This window comes from Notothenia coriiceps, unplaced genomic scaffold (assembly GCF_000735185.1).
Source record: "Notothenia coriiceps isolate Sejong01 unplaced genomic scaffold, NC01 NC01_scaffold00001922, whole genome shotgun sequence".
Taxonomy (NCBI): Eukaryota; Metazoa; Chordata; class Actinopteri; order Perciformes; family Nototheniidae; genus Notothenia; species Notothenia coriiceps.
The window spans coordinates 92,254-111,015 of NW_011334623.1; the positions used below are offsets into that span (position 1 = coordinate 92,254).

An 18,762-nucleotide genomic window follows, 5' to 3' on the forward strand; every position below is an offset into this window, starting at 1 on the left:
AGCTTGATGGTTAGCTTGGAGGGCACAATGGTATTGAAGGCTGAACTGTAATCAATGAACAGCATTCTCACATAAGTGTTCCTGACTGCCCTCTCACACCTGGACCAGAGGAACAGGAACACTTATGTGAGAATGCTGTTCATTGATTACAGTTCAGCCTTCAATACCATTGTGCCCTCCAAGCTAACCATCAAGCTCAGAGACCTCGGGCTCNTTAATGCCAAGAAAAATTGATGATAACCACATTTTTGAGCTGCACATACAGGACTGTCTCAGAAAATTAGAATATTGTGATAAAGTTCTTTATTTTCTGTAATGCAATTAAAAAAACANCCAGGTGTGAGAGGGCAGTGTGGATGGTGAGGGCTATGGCGTAGTCTGTGGACCTGTTTGCTCTGTAGGCAAACTGCAGGGGGTCCAGAGAGTCAGGGAGGGAGGAGGTGATGAAGGTTTTTGACTAACCGCTCAAAGCACTTCATAATGATGGAGGTGAGTGCTACTGGGCGGTAGTCGTTGAGGCTGGTGATTTTTGTCTTTTTGGGGACAGGAACGATGGTGGAGTGTGATGAGATATATAGATGATGAGATATATAGCGCCCTCTTATCAGTCCTTTAAATACAGCTGCATCCAGCATCCGGTTAGCTTAGTTTAGCACAAAGTCAAGCTTCAGAAAGTTTACTTCCAAGCAAATAATAGCCATATATAATATCTAAATGACAGCTGACATTGTTGTTGAATCAAACCTATCAAAGACAAATTAACCTTCCCGCAGCTTTGCCATTCAACACACTCTCAAAGAATGCTGGGTCATTTCTGATTATTTTTATGCATGAAGGTTAATTTGTTTGTCATGGTGTTTAATATAACTTTGAAGACAGAAGGAACATGAGTTTATTGAATTGTAAATGGATTTTATGTGTTTTTTGTCCTCCCAGTGGAGGCTCTTCACCTAGGAACTCTGATGGCTGCACATGGTTACTTCTTCCCCATCTCAGACCACGTCCTCACTCTCAAAGATGATGGCACTTTCTATAGGTTTCAGGTAAGAATAATAATGGTTATTACTTATGCTGTTGTGTTGAAGGATTTCTGTTATGTTAGTCTGTTATTGTAATGTCTATAAAAAGACGTAAGGAGAAATAAATCCTTCACATGGGATAATCTTTCTAAAAGGGTCATGTCATTATATGAACTTTAGAAAATGTGTTGCTTATGTAAAGTTTAAAGTTTTAATACCAAAGAAGTCCAGCGAAGAAATATGCTGACAGGTTTATAGAGATTTACAGGAGTGATAAATGATTCGTTTCATGACTTATTTCCTAAGTTCCTACCTCGCTGTTGAAAATGAAGTACAAAAATCACTTTAAACATGAAAATGTCCAACTCCAATAACTGCCTGCAGTCATAATAAATCAGTTAAAGCGCCAACAGTGACATGCTGAAGTCAAAACAGGGATTAGAAGTTGCTGTTTCCTATAATTCTTACTGGAATTATGAATGAAAAAATTAAATAAATCCACAACACTCTGAATGTCAATAGTGGGATTGACAATTTTTGTGATTTTGCACCTAGCAAGCTCCATCAAGTCTGCAGCACAGAACAAACACAAGTAAATCGATGCTTTAGACTGTTTGTGTGAGGAACAGGCTTTACTTTGCCCTTTACATGTTTTCTGTTTTCATTTGAAGCCAGTCAAGTCCATACAGTGCTGACCGGGGAGGACCTAGAGTCATGCTGGTGTCTGCTCTCATGGCTGTTTGAAAGGAGCTTATGTGCTTTAGACAGTGTGCTTAGCCCATTAAAAAAATGTAATATTGTATTGTGCAGATGCAGTTCTGCAACAATGTTCCCATTCCCTGTGGCAGTGCATACTTTGATTCAAAACAGAATGTGATAAGCTGTCACGTTCTGTTATTGAATGACCTGTTTTTCCTTTAAGACTCCATACTTTTGGCCATCAAACTGCTGGGAACCAGAAAACACAGACTATGGTGAGAGAGCTGTTCTTTTCTAATCTCACTCTGCATTGTGTAATATGTACTAAAGAGATGAAGATGATGATGCAGACTGATTTATATGTTATTATGTGTGGTAACAAGAGTACACAAATAATGCAACAGCAGTGTAAGGATGGGAGGTAGAAACATTAAATAGCCTTTCATTTTTTAGTCTTGGCCGATAGTTACATTCAGTAACATTGCAGTTCGGATGCAATATTTCTGTTTTCCATAATTTGTCTTTCTCTTAACTGAGAGAATGATGTCTTTATGCATGCACCTGTTGTGTACATTTGTATGAAGGATTTAATAGAGATAAAGGGATGAGCTTTTCATTGTTTACAGCAGAATAGATATAAACACATTGCCAAGAAATGGCTTAAACGAATAGCCGCAGTCTTGCAGGTCTTTTCATTTGTTGTTTGAGTTATAGGATAGAAAAAGTGTTAATGCTCATATTGGGATGAATCCTGTGTCTCCGATGTAGCAACTGATTCACATTAATGATGCTCTATAATGAAAACAATGTAATCACATAACGGTCAGTAAACAAAGGGATTAAGGGATGATGATAGTACAGGAAGACGTTAAAAGTCACACACACACGAACAGACACTCTGACCGGCGCTCAGACACCATGAACAGTAAGTGACCTTTGTTATTTGCAGGCCAGTTTAAATATGCAAAAGAGAGGATTAAACGAGTAAACACAGGGCAACTTAGGGGCTGTTAAAAACAGGCTGGGTGCCCGTTATCCCTGTTTAACCAATCTCTGCCTCTGTCTCCCAGCTGTTTACCTCTGCAAAAGAACAATGCAAAACAAAGCACGTCTGGAGCTTGCAGACTATGAAGCGGTGAGTGGAAAAGGTCATTAGTGTCAGCACTCCCCTCTTTACATACTGTACTGCTTCCAAGCTTTATCTCTTGCCTTTTTGCTCATATTGACAGTGAGAACATTTGTTTCTCTCTGTGCCACTGCCTCATTTGTAACTTTCCTTTCACTAAAGCTATTAAATGAATCACCAGGGTCGTTATACGCTGGGTTTTTTCTTTTGTACGTGAGCTGGGATCATTAAAGATGGTATCCAGCCGTGCACTGCACACATCATGCGCAGTAAACATAATCAGCCCAGATCCCTCAAAAGCCTTTTTTGCCTCTTTATTGTTCTTTGTTTCACTTGCAGGAGAGCTTAGCAAGGCTACAGAGAGCTTTCGCCAGGAAATGGGAGTTCATTTTTATGCAAGCAGAAGCACAAGCGAAGTAGGTTTCTATAAAAACAACACATGCATTGAGTGAGTCCTCTTACACCCCATTCTGACATGACAAAGCTCAATGGTTTGATACAATTTCCCTTTGCTACCAGCACACAACCTCACAGATGAGCTGCACATTACACACGTGATGGAGTATTGTACATATTTTGGAATAAACTACATGCTCTGTAAAAACAGTTCTGACTTTCATTTTGCTCCACAGAGTTGATAAGAAAAGAGACAAAATTGAGAGGAAAATTCTCGACAGTCAGGAAAGAGCATTCTGGGACGTGCACAGACCAGTGGTGAGTGAAATTACTGATGTTGGCACCTTTGCTGCCACCGATATATTATCCGTTGTTATCAACATAATCTTAATGTTCCTGCAAAAGTGAATAATCTGTCCTTGTTATTAACATATATTGATGAAACTGATTTGCTTGACATACTGTAGATATGGTATATCATTTATGATCTCCGGGAGGTATACATGATCACACTTTTCATACGCAGTATAGGGCTTATTCAGTACTTCTATAAATAAGGTTAAATCGAAATTCCACAGTACCGAGAACACAACTTATAATATACTCTTTTCGTACCAGTTTTACTAAAAGGGCACTGGTAATTGTTCTCCTATTCTATTCTTTAAACTATAATTAGCCATAGGCAGTAGGGAGGTATCAAGCTGTGTGACAAAGACAATAATGTTTTGCACTTCATGTAATTTATACATGACCTATACAAGAATTGTGTAAAGGGGTGAACACACTGTAAATCCTCCTTGGTGTATTCGTTTGCCTTACACATGAAATGCCACATCAATATCTGTCACAACACATCAGCCTCTCAACTGCTCTTTGCCCTGTTTATAGACACTTGCTTAGCCTTAGCATTTATATTCCCCCGGGGTTAAAGGGTCTCTTCAGCTATATTTCTCCAAAAGCCGCTGCTCCATGCTTAATTGGGAAATTAGTTCAATTTATGCGTCCTTGGAGCAACATAATCAATATTAATTCAAATTTCACAGTGACTCTGTCAAGCTATTTAGCTCTGTTCTTCTGGAAGAGACCTAGATTGGACCACTTGTTCAATCAACCAGAATTTCCACACTAAGATTTCCTGCTGGTTTACTTGTTTTGCTAGATTTGGCACATTCCACGTTTAATCAACCGGCATCTGACGCATTGTCCTGGAGACTTCTCAGAATCTCTTCACGCCCCAGTTAGCATATTGGATTTCATTACCTGAAACTCATATCATGGTGGCCAAATTACACCTTCACCGTTTGTGGCTTCATGCTACAGGGAAAGCTATTATAATTCAATTTAAGCTGAATTAAATGAATTATATATTTTTTCCTTCACTCTCCTCACAGCCTGGGTGTGTAAATACAACAGAAGTCGACATAAAGAAGTCATCCAGAATGAAAAATCCCCACAAAACCAGAAAGGTAGAGTATGCCTTTCCGCTGATACACCCCGCTTTTAAGGTCAGGGTTGAAAACATTTTAACACAAACAGAAACAGACAAGCTTATTGTTCCTTGCTGTTCTAGTCAAAAGCTATAAGGCTGCTACCACTGATCTGTTTGACTTCCTCTCCTCAGTCTGTGTATGGGCTGCAGAATGATATCCGTACCCACAGCCCGACCCACACCCCCGCCCCAGAGGCCAAGCAGCCCACAGAAGAAGAACTGCAGGAACAGGTTAGACCTGCAGGTGGCACTCTACTGTTAAAGATAGGATCCTGAACAACTTGAAATCAATGCTAGTACTCAAATTGTGACAGTAGTTATTATGCTTCATCTGTAACTGTATATTTGTTATTCAATAATATTGCTAAGTAAAATTAGTATAGAGTTTTAAAAGCACATCAAGTAAAATATGGAAAATATCATGCAGTTGGTGTTTGATTGTAATTGCACAACCAACAATTTCATGTAAATTCTTTGGGACTGATGAATGCTAATTATTCCCTGCTGTGGTTTCAGATCGCCTTTTGGCAATTGCAATTAGACAGGCATCGACTGAAAATGTCCAAAGTGGCGGAGAGGTAAGCAATGTTGTTTGTGTCTTTATTCAGTTAACAATCGATCTGTTTATTGAGCCTTTGAACGGCCTTGGCGTTGAATTAAGAGCTCCGGTGACCTTGGAGAGTTATTGGGCCAACACGACGCCTTTTTTTCTTTTTTTTACAAGTCTTTTTATGTCATTATAGTTTATAGTGTACAGTAATCAATGCCATTTCATTTATATTGTAATATCACAGTACCGCAGTACACTCACTACACTCCCCCCTCCCTCCCTCCCTCCACCCGCACATGCCCAAATGGGCGAAACAAAAACAAAATGTGACGCCTTTAATGCGCGTCCACACTGACGGTACCAGATTCTTAACGGCACACAAAGTATTCATTTGTCATATCCTGCACTGAAAACAGAGGTTCATTTAGCAGAGAGTTTTCTATCTGGGTGTTCAAGGGCAGGGTCAGTACTTCTTGTCTGGCTCTAACTTGAATTACATTTGAGGAGGATTTAATACCACATTTAGTTATCCAAAGCTTACAAAAAGACTCATTCAAAATCTCTCACCGAAAGGTATGGTGCATGATTTCCCCAGATAACTAGAATACAATATACGTCACATTTTCACCAGTGATGCAGATTGCTGTTATTCATTTGCTTTCCTTGTTTCTCATTTGAAACAGTTTACTGGCTTACACAGAACAGTACATCGAATACGACCCCTTCCTCACGCCTCCAGATCCGTCCAACCCCTGGATCTCAGATGACGCCACACTCTGGGAGCTTGAAGCCAGGTAGGTGCAGAGAAAAGAGAAAACATAATTATCAAGATGGATTCATTGATCAATTCAAGAGTGTTTTGCTGCACACATACTTGATCAGAGAAAGATATGTTGCATTTTTGTGTGTCCTCCTCCAGTAAGGAGCCAGGTCAGCAGAGGGTAAAGAGGTGGGCCTTTGGCATCGATGAGGTTCTCAAAGATCCAGTGGGGAGAGAACAGTTCCTCAAGTTCCTGGAGTCTGAGTTCAGCTCAGAGAACCTCAGGTACTCAGCAACATGCATGCACACACAAATTACATGAATTCATTCCTTGCATTTTTGAGTTAACACAAAAGCCTCAATCGATATTTTCCCCATCACAATATGAAGTACAATAACATGGTAAGTAGAACTAAATCAAAATTGTGTAAGCTCATTTTAATTTAAACTTTGGACTGTTTTACAGACACGTTTACTAATCAGTAATTCAAATGATTGTATTTTTCTGATCAAAGTTTATTTATAATTCATCATTTTTTACAAGATAATGTTTAATATTCATGACGTTTGCAAAGCAACTCTCAAATACAGCTGTCCAATAATGTTGTCAGAAGCGAGCACTTTTGTCTCTGAGACAAGTTTCAAATATAAAGTACAATAAATAAATGGCTAACATGTACTTGAGTAAATGTACTTCGTTACATTCTACCATTGCCTGCCTAGTAAGAAAGTAGATGTTTATAGATCAGAATTAGGTACTGCACCTTTAACTGTCATTGCTACATGCATGATCTCTTTCATCTGCCTGAACTTTTTCTGATTGTACGACTTAACCACAAACCAAGTCTTAAGCCTAAAATGAATAGTTAGCTTCTGTGGGACCGGCTTTTTGTTACCACATAGGTCTCCATAATGTGACTGTGTAAACAGCCACAACGTGATTAATGCAAGCACACACATGAGTGCACACATTAAAGGCTGTTGAGGATTTAACTCACCCACATACTCCATATGAAACACTCACGGAAACATACACAATATGAACTATTCATATAAACATATAGAGTTAATGCCTTTCCAGTAAACATGCTCATATGGTTAGATTGGAAAAATAAACATTCATTTTGTGTAGCTTTCTCATGATGACAAACATGAACAATAATATCTCACTTTAATGAATGTCTTTGCAAATGCTCATATAACTGTGGGAAATGAGAAACTATCGCAGTTATTCCTGGGCTCTTTGAGTGATAACCTACATTGTAATTATTTCATCAAAGCAGGGAGGATGATGGTGGATGGAGCTTGTTTAAAATATGCACAACGGTAGCCAAGGCTAGAATAACACAGGTGGGCAGGAATATTATGTTAATTGGTTTATTCATGGTAACAGGAATACTGCAGAGTATCGAAGATGCATTGGAAGAGCTTAATATGAATAGAGCAACCTCTGTGCAGGAAAGCTCCCATGCTCCCTCTGATGGCACACGCCTGTATTGTTTCTGAACAAAGCTGATAATGTGGTCAAGTTGATTGAATTGTAATTTAATATCACTGTCAGTTGAGTATCGTTTTAACTCCTATAATTGAACGGGTGTGTTATTAACAAGAATAATGCGACTATTTATTACCACTCAAACTCTATCAGCTTTGACAGTTCAAAATAAAATATTCTCCAGGGTTCTGTCACTTTACACTATGAAATCCATCTTTGCTTATTCATCCCTTTGTAAGGCAAACTGAAACTCTACCTGTTTCAGTTTTTTCTCCTCTTTGAAGTAGAAATCCCTTAATGTATTAATATGTGTTCAATTGAAAGGGATGCTCTTAAAAGGAATTATTTAATTATTATTACAGATTAGTTTCTTCAAAAATGTGAGGCTATAGTTAACATAGTTTGCCATTATCTGTTTCACTAACCGTTAACTTTGGTCCGTAGGTTCTGGCTAGCGGTGCAGGAACTGAAGAAACGTCCCATCAGAGAGGTCCCCACCCGGGTGCAGGAGATCTGGCAGGAGTTCCTGGCCCCCGGGGCGCCCAGTGCCATCAACGTTGACTCCAAAAGCTACGACAAAACCACTCAGAATGTCAAAGATCCTGGACGCTATGCCTTTGAGGATGCACAGGTACAAATCAGAATCAGAATCAGAATACCTTTATTAGTCCCACAGAGGGGAAATTTGCAGCGTTACAGCAGGAAAGAGCCACAGACAGCTTAGTGTTGCATATCTTACAGGCGTTAAAAAAGTACTAAGTTATAATATAATAAACAAACAACACAAAAATATGATAAAAAAGTACTAAGTTATAATATAATAAACAATATGCTAAAAACAGATAAAAACACAAAAAAAGTTACATCATTTTCAAAAATACAGATCAAAAACAAATCAAATCTACAAATCAAATCCTGTAGCAGTTCTTAGGATTTAGCAGCCCGGTATATATTACAGTTATTAAAGATGGCTTATGTATATAAAGTATATATTGCACATATCACACAAATGATACAAATGCAATCATCACATCCACAGCTTATATTATGTAGTGGCCTATTTTACATTGTACATATAGAGAACGTATTTAGTTTGGAATGTTACCGGTAATCTGAAAATGTTTTTTGCAACTGTAACAACAGCAACACCCTGGCAAATTACTCTCACTATGTTTTGATGGTCATTGGAATACTGCATTTTTGTAATATATATTCACCACAATGTATCAACTCTTTCCACATTTTGTGTTTGTTAAACAGGAACACATCTACAAGTTGATGAAGAGTGATTCTTACAGCCGTTTCATCCGCTCCAGTGCCTACCAGGAGTTATTACAGGCCAAGAAGAAGGTAAAAAAAAAAACGCTTAGTCTGAAAATACAGAAAACTACTGTGCATGTTTGTACGATTTGTTGATTTGTGCACATCCACCCACTCTTCAGTGATGCTGAAACCTGCCCTCCTGGCACCCACAGCCTTTTCAAAACCCGGTAAATCACACTTTAACCCCATTCCTAGCAATCCGTTCATATTCAAAACAAGCTGCTGCTTTAGCACTCTCCTGCAGTGACCTTATGGTAGGATAAAAATACAATTTTGACCACTTAGGGGCAGGAAATCATAGCCGCTTTAGAACAGCATGAGCTTCTGTTCCTCTTAGTTGTGGTTTTGTCTCCACTAACTCCTAAAACAAAAGCTGGTTTGTATTTAGCTGCAGGGATGGATGTGGATTTGACTCACCAAGCAAGTCTTTGAAATGATATTCAGCTATTTGTGATAATACGAAAAATAACACTTAATGCAGATTAAAGGATATGTCTCCTACATTATTTTACTTTGTCTAAAATGGATTTCAAATCCCTGAATACAGCAGTGAATGTGGTAGAGTTACTTTAAGGGACAAAGTAGGTCAAACCAAAGAACAAAATGGCACCTGCATGCTTGTAATACCAATGAGTGGCAGAGAAATGGAACACAACATCCTGACAGTCTGCTTCAGGTGTGTGTGATGGAGTAGCTGATCAGGACTCCTGTTGGGCGTAAAAAAAATTATGGACAGCAGTCATAACATGATGAATAATTCTGAATTAGGCAGGTGTATTTTTAAAACCTGTCCTGTTCAATGCTTCCTACACTTTCCCTGCCTGTCATTCTGGCAGAGAAGATGTTGCTATTACAGCTTGGGTTTATAAATATATGCGAATGCAGTACATTTTTGTAACAGCTTGATGAAAAGTATTTTCTGTTCTGTTTTCTTTTAGTTAGACTGAACTTCAAATGAACTGATCTGGCTTGCAAACTGTTATGCAATAGATTTTTTCATTTATGTATGCACACTTGAATCCTCTGCACAGTTAAATTGCTTCAACATTTCCTTCTTTGTCCCCACAGAAAAGCAAGAACTTGTTCTGAAGGCTCTTGCTTCAGGTAATGCCAAATACAAACTGTCATTTGGTTATTGTGTCATCAGTGATGTTGAGAATTACTCTACCCTTTTACAGAAATCCAGCATAATTTTGTAGCTGCTCATAATCTTATTCTTATTTTAAAAATGTATTTATTTATTCTCTCCTTCACATTTACTGACCTCATTCTCTTCGCTAGGGGAAAGCACTAGCGTCCAAGAGGCTGACCAGTCGTGTGCCATCATGCTAAAATCAATGCCATCTCTCTCTCTGGGACATGGAGAGGGGGACCATCTCATCTCTTTGTCATCATTGTCTGTCCATCCGCTCTCGGCTCAGCCTGGACCGCCTGTTCGTCTGTTGTCCAGCGGATGTTGCATGTCCATGGAGAGGATGTACCTTCTTTTCTCTCCTCTTACAGTACCTGATATATTTCCAGTATTCTCAGAAAGGAGGCACTGCTGGACTCGTGAGTACACTGACAGACTGGCGAGATGAAACATGCTATTGAAGAAAATCAAATCCTGTGTTCCAGAGCTTTCCATCATAACTGCTGGATCAGAAGCCCCTCTCTCACTTCCAGCTGAAACAAATGATGTCAGAGAGAAGAAAAAAAACAAATAGAAAAAATATATTAAATGACAGCTTAAACTGATCAATCTAACCAATGTCATTGCTTTACATGATCTGAGGTCACAGATACTTTGTCACGCTATGGGAAGTGTTGTGCAGAATGAATATACAATATATATATATTCATACACACACATATATATATATATTATGATTTGTATTATTATTATTATTTATTGTGCATTTATTTTGCTTTGCATTATTTTATTGCACTACAATAATTAGCACATATGGTTTTCATTGCACTTGTAAAGTCACATTCAAAAATACAAAAAAGCTGTCTCCTGTTTTATGTAGAACATAATTCTTTGTTATTCTCTCCTGCATTTATTTTTATACCATATTTAAAGACACTTTTACTTACTTGTATTATTAAAGTTGGCCCTCTATCTGTTATTAATGGCTGTGTTTGGATTTGTGTTACCTATATGAACCACTTAAGCAATAAAGACATAGCATCTAGTCTGCAGGGTTGGTGCTTTAATAATGCACTTTTGCTTTCTGCCACTAGAGGGTGTTAAATTATTTCCCACAGCGGGAATCTGCCTCTTTTCAGCTACCAGCTCCTCAACACAATACACACAAATGCATCACAATTTTCTGCAGACAAATTACGTTTTGTCATGCAAAAGTGTCATCGTCCTCTGAAGTGCTGAAGGGGTTATTGTTCAGACTGTACCCATCTGAGGTTTTCTCGGATCTGTTGATGTTTCAGCTCTTTGATGGCAGAAGTGACAGTCAGGGCTTTCAGTCTCTGTGCCCAGTGGTCAGCTCAGCCAGAGCCACAAAACAGACAAACATTATTGTCTCAGTTGCATCAAGGAATGTGAATTGTGGCATTTTTCAAACCACCCTGTTAGTGTGTCTGGGTACATGCACACAATGATTTATGGATTCTGGATTAAGAGTTGTAATGTGATGTGGCCACTGTGCCAATGAGAGAGGATAATATGGGGTTTTTAAAGAAAGTCTTTGTTTCTTTACAACTTGGTCCTGTGTTGTCCATTCTGACAAAATGTCATCCACCTCCTAAAAATGTTAATGTCAAACACAGGGGAAGAGGGAAAGCAATCATAAAATGGAAAAATAAACAATGGAAAAGTTGTCATTTTTATAGGTTTGATATATAATGGATGCATGGGAATTGAAAATATATATCAAAGAAAAATGTCAACAGGCAGAGAGAGACAGACGCAGGGAGACTTAAATGAAAGAAGTGAAGCTTGGTTTGATTCACACAATGACCAATAGGATAAACCCTCCCAGTCTTGAGGAAGGAAAGGGGGTGGTGGGGATTCAAACTAAGGCAGGCTTTACAGTGAGTCAAACACTCTCAAAGACAGACTGTCTCCACAGCACGGAGATATGGGCTTACTGTAACTGAGACCTGGAGCTTTCTTAAACTTAAAAAAAAAACTTTAAAGAGAACCATAGACTGAGAGAGAAATAAAGAGACTCATCTTGTCCAGAGTGATGGAAAGCTAATCCTGGCCAATACTTTGAGACTTTAGCGTGGTGGGAGAAAAAAAAGAGGAGCGAGGACAAGCCTGAGGATACTACAGATTATGTTGCCATGGAAACCGAAATCTGGAAGCGGACGCAAGGACCACTGAAGGCATCGACATCCCCTGACTGCATCCTTGACACGTTACCGTCATCCTGCGCCCTGTGGTGAGAGGTACATAAACCATGCCTCGTTTTGTATTGTGGTAACACTTTAACACTTGGTTTAAAACCCTTCTAACAGTTTGCAAGAAGGTTGTTTAAAATGTCTATTGAAATAATGAATACTATGCAGGTATTAAAAATGAATAGCATATCATAAAAGAAAGTTCTTAATGCAAGATGGTACACTTGTTGCCCCACGTTAAGGCCAAACATATCATTGTAAATAGCAGGATTTCTAGAATAATGAATTCCTTGAAGATTGACCTAATTTGCAGTGGATGTGAGGAAACAATGATTATATATGTGCGACGCACCATTTTCGAGTTACTGAGGTGAGAAGTGTAGATAAGTGAGTGCTGGTTTGACATTTCCCACATGAGCGCTTTGAACAAGTGGGCAGTAAGAGACTGACGGAGATAATGAGACTGAGTGACTCAGTGGGTCTCTGAATGACTAAGCGCAGATTCATGTAATCTGACCAGCAATAGTTGTACAGATATTTTGCCTTTCCGCCAGCAGTGAGGGATTGATCCCCACAGGGGCCACCCATAGTAACAATATACGCCTTCAAGGTACTATAAGGTGTTCTGGATAAAGATGTAGACTAAATTACTATAATTATCAAGGGGAATTAGTGTTGTGAGTGAGAGAATTAGTGTGTGATGACAGTGTGTTGTACTGTGCATTTTACTGAGATTAAGAGTCAGTGTAGTTTTTCCACTGAATATGAAAAAGAGAGAAAGAGAGACAATGATGTTAACATATATAGGGGACCTGTTGTCTGTGTGTATACACAATAATCTTTATTCTTTTTTTCAGTTCTAATATACACCTGTATATCGTTGTGTTTGTGTTCATTTCTGTATGTATATTTAATGCATGTGTGTGTATTCATGTGTGAACTGCTGTGTATCAACATTGGTGTGTGAACGTGTGAGTGTGTGTGTTGCTGCAGTGTGCGTGTGTTGAAAGGTGGGGAGTTTGCCTTCTGATCCTGCTTACAGCTCCGGTGACTGCACCACCTTGCACAGTTCGCTCTGATGTCAAAGAGGATTTAGCACACAGACACATTACAGGTTCATAAGCAATAGAAAACACTTCATTGTAAGCCTCTAAAGATAGTAAAACTGTTATTTGATAGGAGCCTTAACAGCGTTCTTAACACGTGCAGTTTACGCTTAACACATGAACAGGTAATAAGAAAACACTGAGGAAAGCGGATTAAAAGTAGAGTTAAGCTGCATTTTGGCACGAATGTGTGGTTGTGTGTGGTTAAAATTAAAGCTTTTGTTTCTTTTAACCAGCAGAACATTCACATTGCAAAATATGGCTTTAAAGAAGTAGTTTTAAACCCCGTAACAGGCAGTGGCCTGCTTGAGCCACAATCATTGAAAGCTCATGATGTGCAATCAAACATTGTTCAAACCACTGAAGAAGGATATTCCTATTAAATGGAAAGAAAAATACAAACTAAAAGTATTTTTTGATTCTGTCAGATAGTGTGAAATAAGGCATATAAACCTTAAAGGGAAACACTTCATGTTATGTGATCAAACCGACACATTTCACTTTGAGTCAAAATGTAGGGTGGTGTTAATCACTGCAGCTAAGTAGTGTCACACAAATGTGAAATGAGAAACCCTGCACTATCATAGCATCTCTAATTGCCTCTCATCCACCACTAAAGCACTTAATGTTGCTGAGGCAAAGAAGCCTTACATTCTTGCCAGTACTTAACTTGGAAAGCATTATATATGGGCTGCTAGTCATTATCAAGATGGATTGTGGTGACAAATGGCTGCCCAAACTGCCTAAAGCAGCCTCTTGGCAATGTTGGCATTAGACACATTTACACAGAAAAGCCCCCTAAAGGACCCCGCCACCCCCGCAACTGTTAATGAGCCAAAAGCCGAGCGTAGTTTGGGAAAATAGAATCCGCAAATGCAGATAATGACATGGTTCCTCTTTGTGTAATTGGCTCCAAGTGAAAACATTTCATTTACCTCTCTTTCCCTCTGTATATCCTGTGTGTGTGTGTGTGTGTGTGTGTGTGTGTGTGTGTGTGTGTGTGTGTGTGTGTGTGTGTGTGTGTGTGTGTGTGTGTGTGTGTGTGTGTGTGTATGTGTGAACATGTGTGGTCACAAATGTGTGCGTGCGTGTGCTTGTGCTCCTCCCCTTGTGTGATTGAGGTTGGAGTTGCACGGTGAATTAAATGCAGTTCTACTGTAATTAACTGCACTTACCAGTCTGTGTATGAGACTTTCTGACGCACCAATAATTGAGGCATCAGGTTTTGTTTGTTTTAACCTGCCTTTGAAGACATGCTGGGAAGATGTTTCACATGGTTTAGTGGAAATACATCCGTAGGCACAAGTTTCAAAGTCTTGAAATGGATTTGTGTTCCTTTTTTCAATTATCTACAGTAACAACAAAAAAATCTAAAATGAATAAATATTTAGCAACAAGGCTGGAGTTTTTCACGATTCAATTTGTTTTTCATTTCACTTTGACATTTTTTTTTTCTTTGAAGACCCATTATTGTCCAGACAGAAAACATTACCATGATATTATATTCTGAAAAACGAAATACAACAAGTTCCCACTGATGATTATAGATAAAAAGGCTTGTGTCTAGCTCAGCAGCCACTCTGGTATTTGTATCTGGTATTTGTAATTTCATTAGAGGTCTGAAATTTGGAACAAAAGTCTGCCACAGTTCAGTGAAGCACTTCCCCCAAGTATTTGTGGTTCTCGTAAAACATAAAGCTGTGTTTGTGGACAATATTAGTGTTCAGCAGACAGAAGGGTCCGTTTCAGTTCTGTCTCAGCATTAAAACACAAAACCACAGTCTCCTTCCATCCCCGGGACTCTGTGATGACTAGTGCTGAGCATCAGGAGAGACAGATAAAGTGACAGAGAGACAGATGGGGAGAGAGAGAAACTAAGAGACAAACTGCTTGTCGAAAGATAAACAGCCTGGGAGGAGGGCATACTGTGCATGGAGCCCAAGTGGGGTTGGTTTTGTTTCCCAGTAGGTAATCTGTCCCAAACCCTCTTTCCCTTCTATCTCCTAACCCCAACCACTAACCACCTCAGGGACTCCCCCCAAAAGCCTTACCCCAAAACCGCAATTTGTCTTGCAGCAGAGATTGATGAGGATAGCTTAGCAGGGCCGGCACTATCATACTTAAGCAGAGTTTGGGAGTGGAGAGGGAGCGCTGCTGCTGGCTGTACAGGCCATCCGTCATGCTCTATGTACACAGTTGGTCAGGTCATCCCTCAAAAGTCCCCGGGGCTTTGCAGACTGTAGCTCAGCAGAGTCACAGGGTGCCTCTCTAAACGATGGACAGCGGGAGAAAAGGGAAACAGAGAACAAGGGCCTTCACATAGTCTGCTCCTCCTAAACAGGCGTTTGTGCATTTAAATACAAAGTCAGCAGGAAAGAGATGGATCGGCTCAAGACAAATGAGACTGTGTACATGGAAGGTAGATCATGGGGAGATGGAGTGGGGTCGTGACTCCCTGATGCAGTAGGCCTATAGCGGGAGTCTTTAGTTTAGTTATTCTAACCTATTAGGTGGGTGTGTGCAGGCTGTGGTATGTATGAAAAAAGGTGTGCCTACAGAAGAAGCATAGGAGTAATTTGAATGTATTTGTGTGAATTAAAAGTATTTGTCTTCTGGGAAAATCCACATATCAACATCAGACTTGATTGTCACTGTAGAGCACATCAGATTTTATGGCAATGTCCACATAATCCAAAATACTTCCTTTCTGCGTAGGTTTAATATTTGAATGAAGAAAACAACAGAAAGAAAATCTAGAGATCAGAATTGAAAGAGAAAGCATCAAAAAGTCAAAAAAGTATTCTGAATTCAAGTCCAACATATCATTTCCTATAGAGAATATCTGGTTATAATTTACATTGCATTTCTTGATGGACACACAGCTGCTGTCTAACTTACCGGGGTGCTTATGCAGTCCGGACAGAGCTGCCATGACCTCAGGGTCAAGAGTAGAGAAAAGGAGGCAAAAAACAAAGTGGATTATGAAAAAGTAATTTGTTTCATGTCAGAGTGAGTTGCAGGTCCAGGAAAAGGAAGAAAGGGAAAATACAAATGTGCACAGTAAAGAAGAGTCTGTGAATATGAGCCGCCAATGTCCTTGAGGCAGTTTGGTTCTCTGTCAGGATTTCTGACTTGATGTCATGCAATGCTTTTCAAGAGCAACATCTGCTGAAAAGATGCTTGAGTGACGGTCAAAAATGTGCTGGCGCAAACACCGACAGCATGCACACGGGCCGGAAACTCCATTGTGAATGGCAGAGGAGTCATTTCTCTAGATGATGCTGCCTTTCTTTTTACAGAGATCTGATTATGGACAGTGGGTTAATCTCAGTTCTGTTTGATTCATAGTATATCTACAATGAGTAGAAGAGTTGACTCCCAAAAGGTACTGGAGAGTTCCCCAACTCTTCTCCTAATAACATGCAGATGGGCCTCTCCAATGCCTGTTTACATATCTGCGGCATAGTTCATGACTAAAGTAAGCAAAGCCCTAATTATTTTACCCAGCAACGGGACCAATAAAATCAACTTCCCCTTCTCGTTATGGGTGTTTAAGTGTATCCTTTGATGGCAGGGCCTTGTTTATTTTTGGAAGAGTTACGTAGCTGAGAGGAAAGCAAATACAAGTAATGACACAGAGATGCTGACAAATGGGGGCCCTGGTGATGGATTCATTTCCTCAATGATGCCTGGAAGGCTTGACAGCAAAGGTGGTTAAAAACATATGCATAATATTCACAAAAATGCAAACATTATTTGCTTTATTGATATTATCTTTGGAATTGTATGACAGTATGCATCTTCACATAATTCCGAAGTATTGGTACACATCCTACGTTGTCAAAATTCAAGGAATCTGTTAATGTGACAACAGATGTTTTTCTTGAGAATCACCATTTAATGTGCCTTTCTCCTTTTGCAGAATGCTGTGGAGAATATCTATACCAGTCATACTGGCTGGGTTGCTCTGCATCACGGCAGAAACCAAAAAGCACCGGCCCCAGGGATCCATCCCGTCCCCGCACAAGACCAAAGGGAACTTGTCCTCAGAGCGTCACCAGCGGCTACTGCAGCAGAAACCTGAGGTGCTGTCCTCCAGCCGGGAGGCCTTGGTGGTGACGGAGCGTCGCTACCTCCGCAGAGACTGGTGCAAGACCCAGCCTCTCCGCCAGACCATCAGCGAGGAGGGCTGCCGCAGCCGCACCGTGGTCAACCGCTTCTGCTACGGCCAGTGTAACTCCTTCTACATCCCCCGCCATATGGGTCCCAGCTCGAGTCAGGGCCAGAATCGAGGACAGGCCTCAGGCTCTGGAAGGAAAAAACACAACAAGGTCCAGGAGCCGTTTCAGTCCTGTTCCTTCTGCAGGCCACACCGCATCACACAGCTCACAGTGCAGCTAGACTGCCCAGACCAGCAGCCGCCTTTCAGACACCGCAAGGTGCAGAGGGTCAAACAGTGCCGCTGCATGTCTGTGGATGTGAGCAGCCATGGGAAACTGTAAAGGATTAAGATTAAAATAATAGGAGTTCAGTCAAAGGCAGGAAATTCATAAGCTTCGCCAAACAAGGACTGGCTTCAAGTTGAACTATACTGCAAGGTGTTGCACAACTGATGGCTTGTCCCGCAATAAAATGACATGGAACTGGTATTATTAAACAAAGGATCAATGATGATTACATCAGAGACAAGCAGTCATGTTGGCAAGCTGATGCTGTTGAAAGAGACTGATTAAAGTAGTGCAAGAGACACTGATGATGAAGCAGCAAAATGTCAACATTAAAACAACATTTCCTTCCTTTGATTTCCATTTTCCTGGCTATTTGTTCATTTTTCATTAGATTCCTTTGTGATAAAGGTGATGATAAACTATAACACACTATGGATTCTGCTGGTAATTTAGCGTCTTGGAGAAACAAGTTATAGTGTACACATTTTGCCTGCAATGTTTTAACCTGTTGATGGTGTTTTACAACTATTGTATCCGTTGTCCAGCATCTTTTCCTTAAATTCAATATCTAAAATCATACACCAGTTGATATCCAGAAAACATGAAGCAACACAACAATGACCAGTGGCATCCACCTGCTTCGAAACAAGCCTGGCTGTATATTTGCCACAGATATACTAGTCAGTAGGAAAAACATACAGCAGCATGTGTAATGGAGGTGCAATGCAATATATGGGGCATTCTACCGAATTAGTACAAAGTGCGGTCCCATGACAAGAAAAACTATTTAACAAAACAATTACATATTCAGACATAGATATTTACTAAGAATATGTTATGGTCTATTTAAACATAAGGAATTCAATTTTATAGTGATAAGTTTGATATATACAAAAACATCATTTATAGGGTACTTTCTATTGGGAAGTAGCTGTCCCCAACCCTGACATCTACATTTCAATTTCTGTAAATAACACTTAAAACATTTTTATTTTATTTTGTTCAA

General features: G+C 39.7%; 2 protein-coding genes across 2 annotated transcripts; both read left to right on the forward strand.

The window, feature by feature from the left end:
• The first annotated feature begins 552 nt into the window (after positions 1-552).
• On the forward strand, positions 553-11,035 carry rgs7a (regulator of G protein signaling 7a). Its single transcript, XM_010793528.1, has 15 exons — positions 553-562; positions 937-1,043; positions 1,942-1,993; positions 2,789-2,853; positions 3,184-3,260; positions 3,477-3,558; positions 4,632-4,706; positions 4,862-4,960; positions 5,246-5,307; positions 5,963-6,073; positions 6,199-6,324; positions 7,979-8,165; positions 8,795-8,884; positions 9,926-9,961; positions 10,139-11,035. The coding sequence occupies exons 1-14, from the start codon at positions 553-555 to the stop codon at positions 9,944-9,946; spliced, it is 1,164 nt and encodes a 387-aa protein (XP_010791830.1). The 3' UTR covers positions 9,947-9,961; positions 10,139-11,035.
• An 884-nt stretch (positions 11,036-11,919) lies between these two features.
• Positions 11,920-17,825, forward strand: grem2a (gremlin 2, DAN family BMP antagonist a). The gene is made up of 2 exons (XM_010793365.1): positions 11,920-12,250; positions 17,231-17,825. Exon 2 carries the CDS (start codon positions 17,232-17,234, stop codon positions 17,808-17,810), a length of 579 nt encoding a protein of 192 aa, XP_010791667.1. The 5' UTR covers positions 11,920-12,250; position 17,231; the 3' UTR covers positions 17,811-17,825.
• The last annotated feature ends 937 nt before the right edge of the window (positions 17,826-18,762 follow it).

Bases quoted from the DNA above. Each gene is read 5' to 3' on its own strand.
- rgs7a (XM_010793528.1), top strand. The intron at 4,707-4,861 runs GTAGAGTATGCC...TCCTCTCCTCAG, and splicing joins ATCCCCACAAAACCAGAAAG to TCTGTGTATGGGCTGCAGAA. The intron at 8,166-8,794 runs GTACAAATCAGA...TTTGTTAAACAG, and splicing joins ATGCCTTTGAGGATGCACAG to GAACACATCTACAAGTTGAT.
- grem2a (XM_010793365.1), top strand. From the start codon at position 17,232: ATGCTGTGGAGAATATCTATACCAGTCATACTGGCTGGGTTGCTCTGC.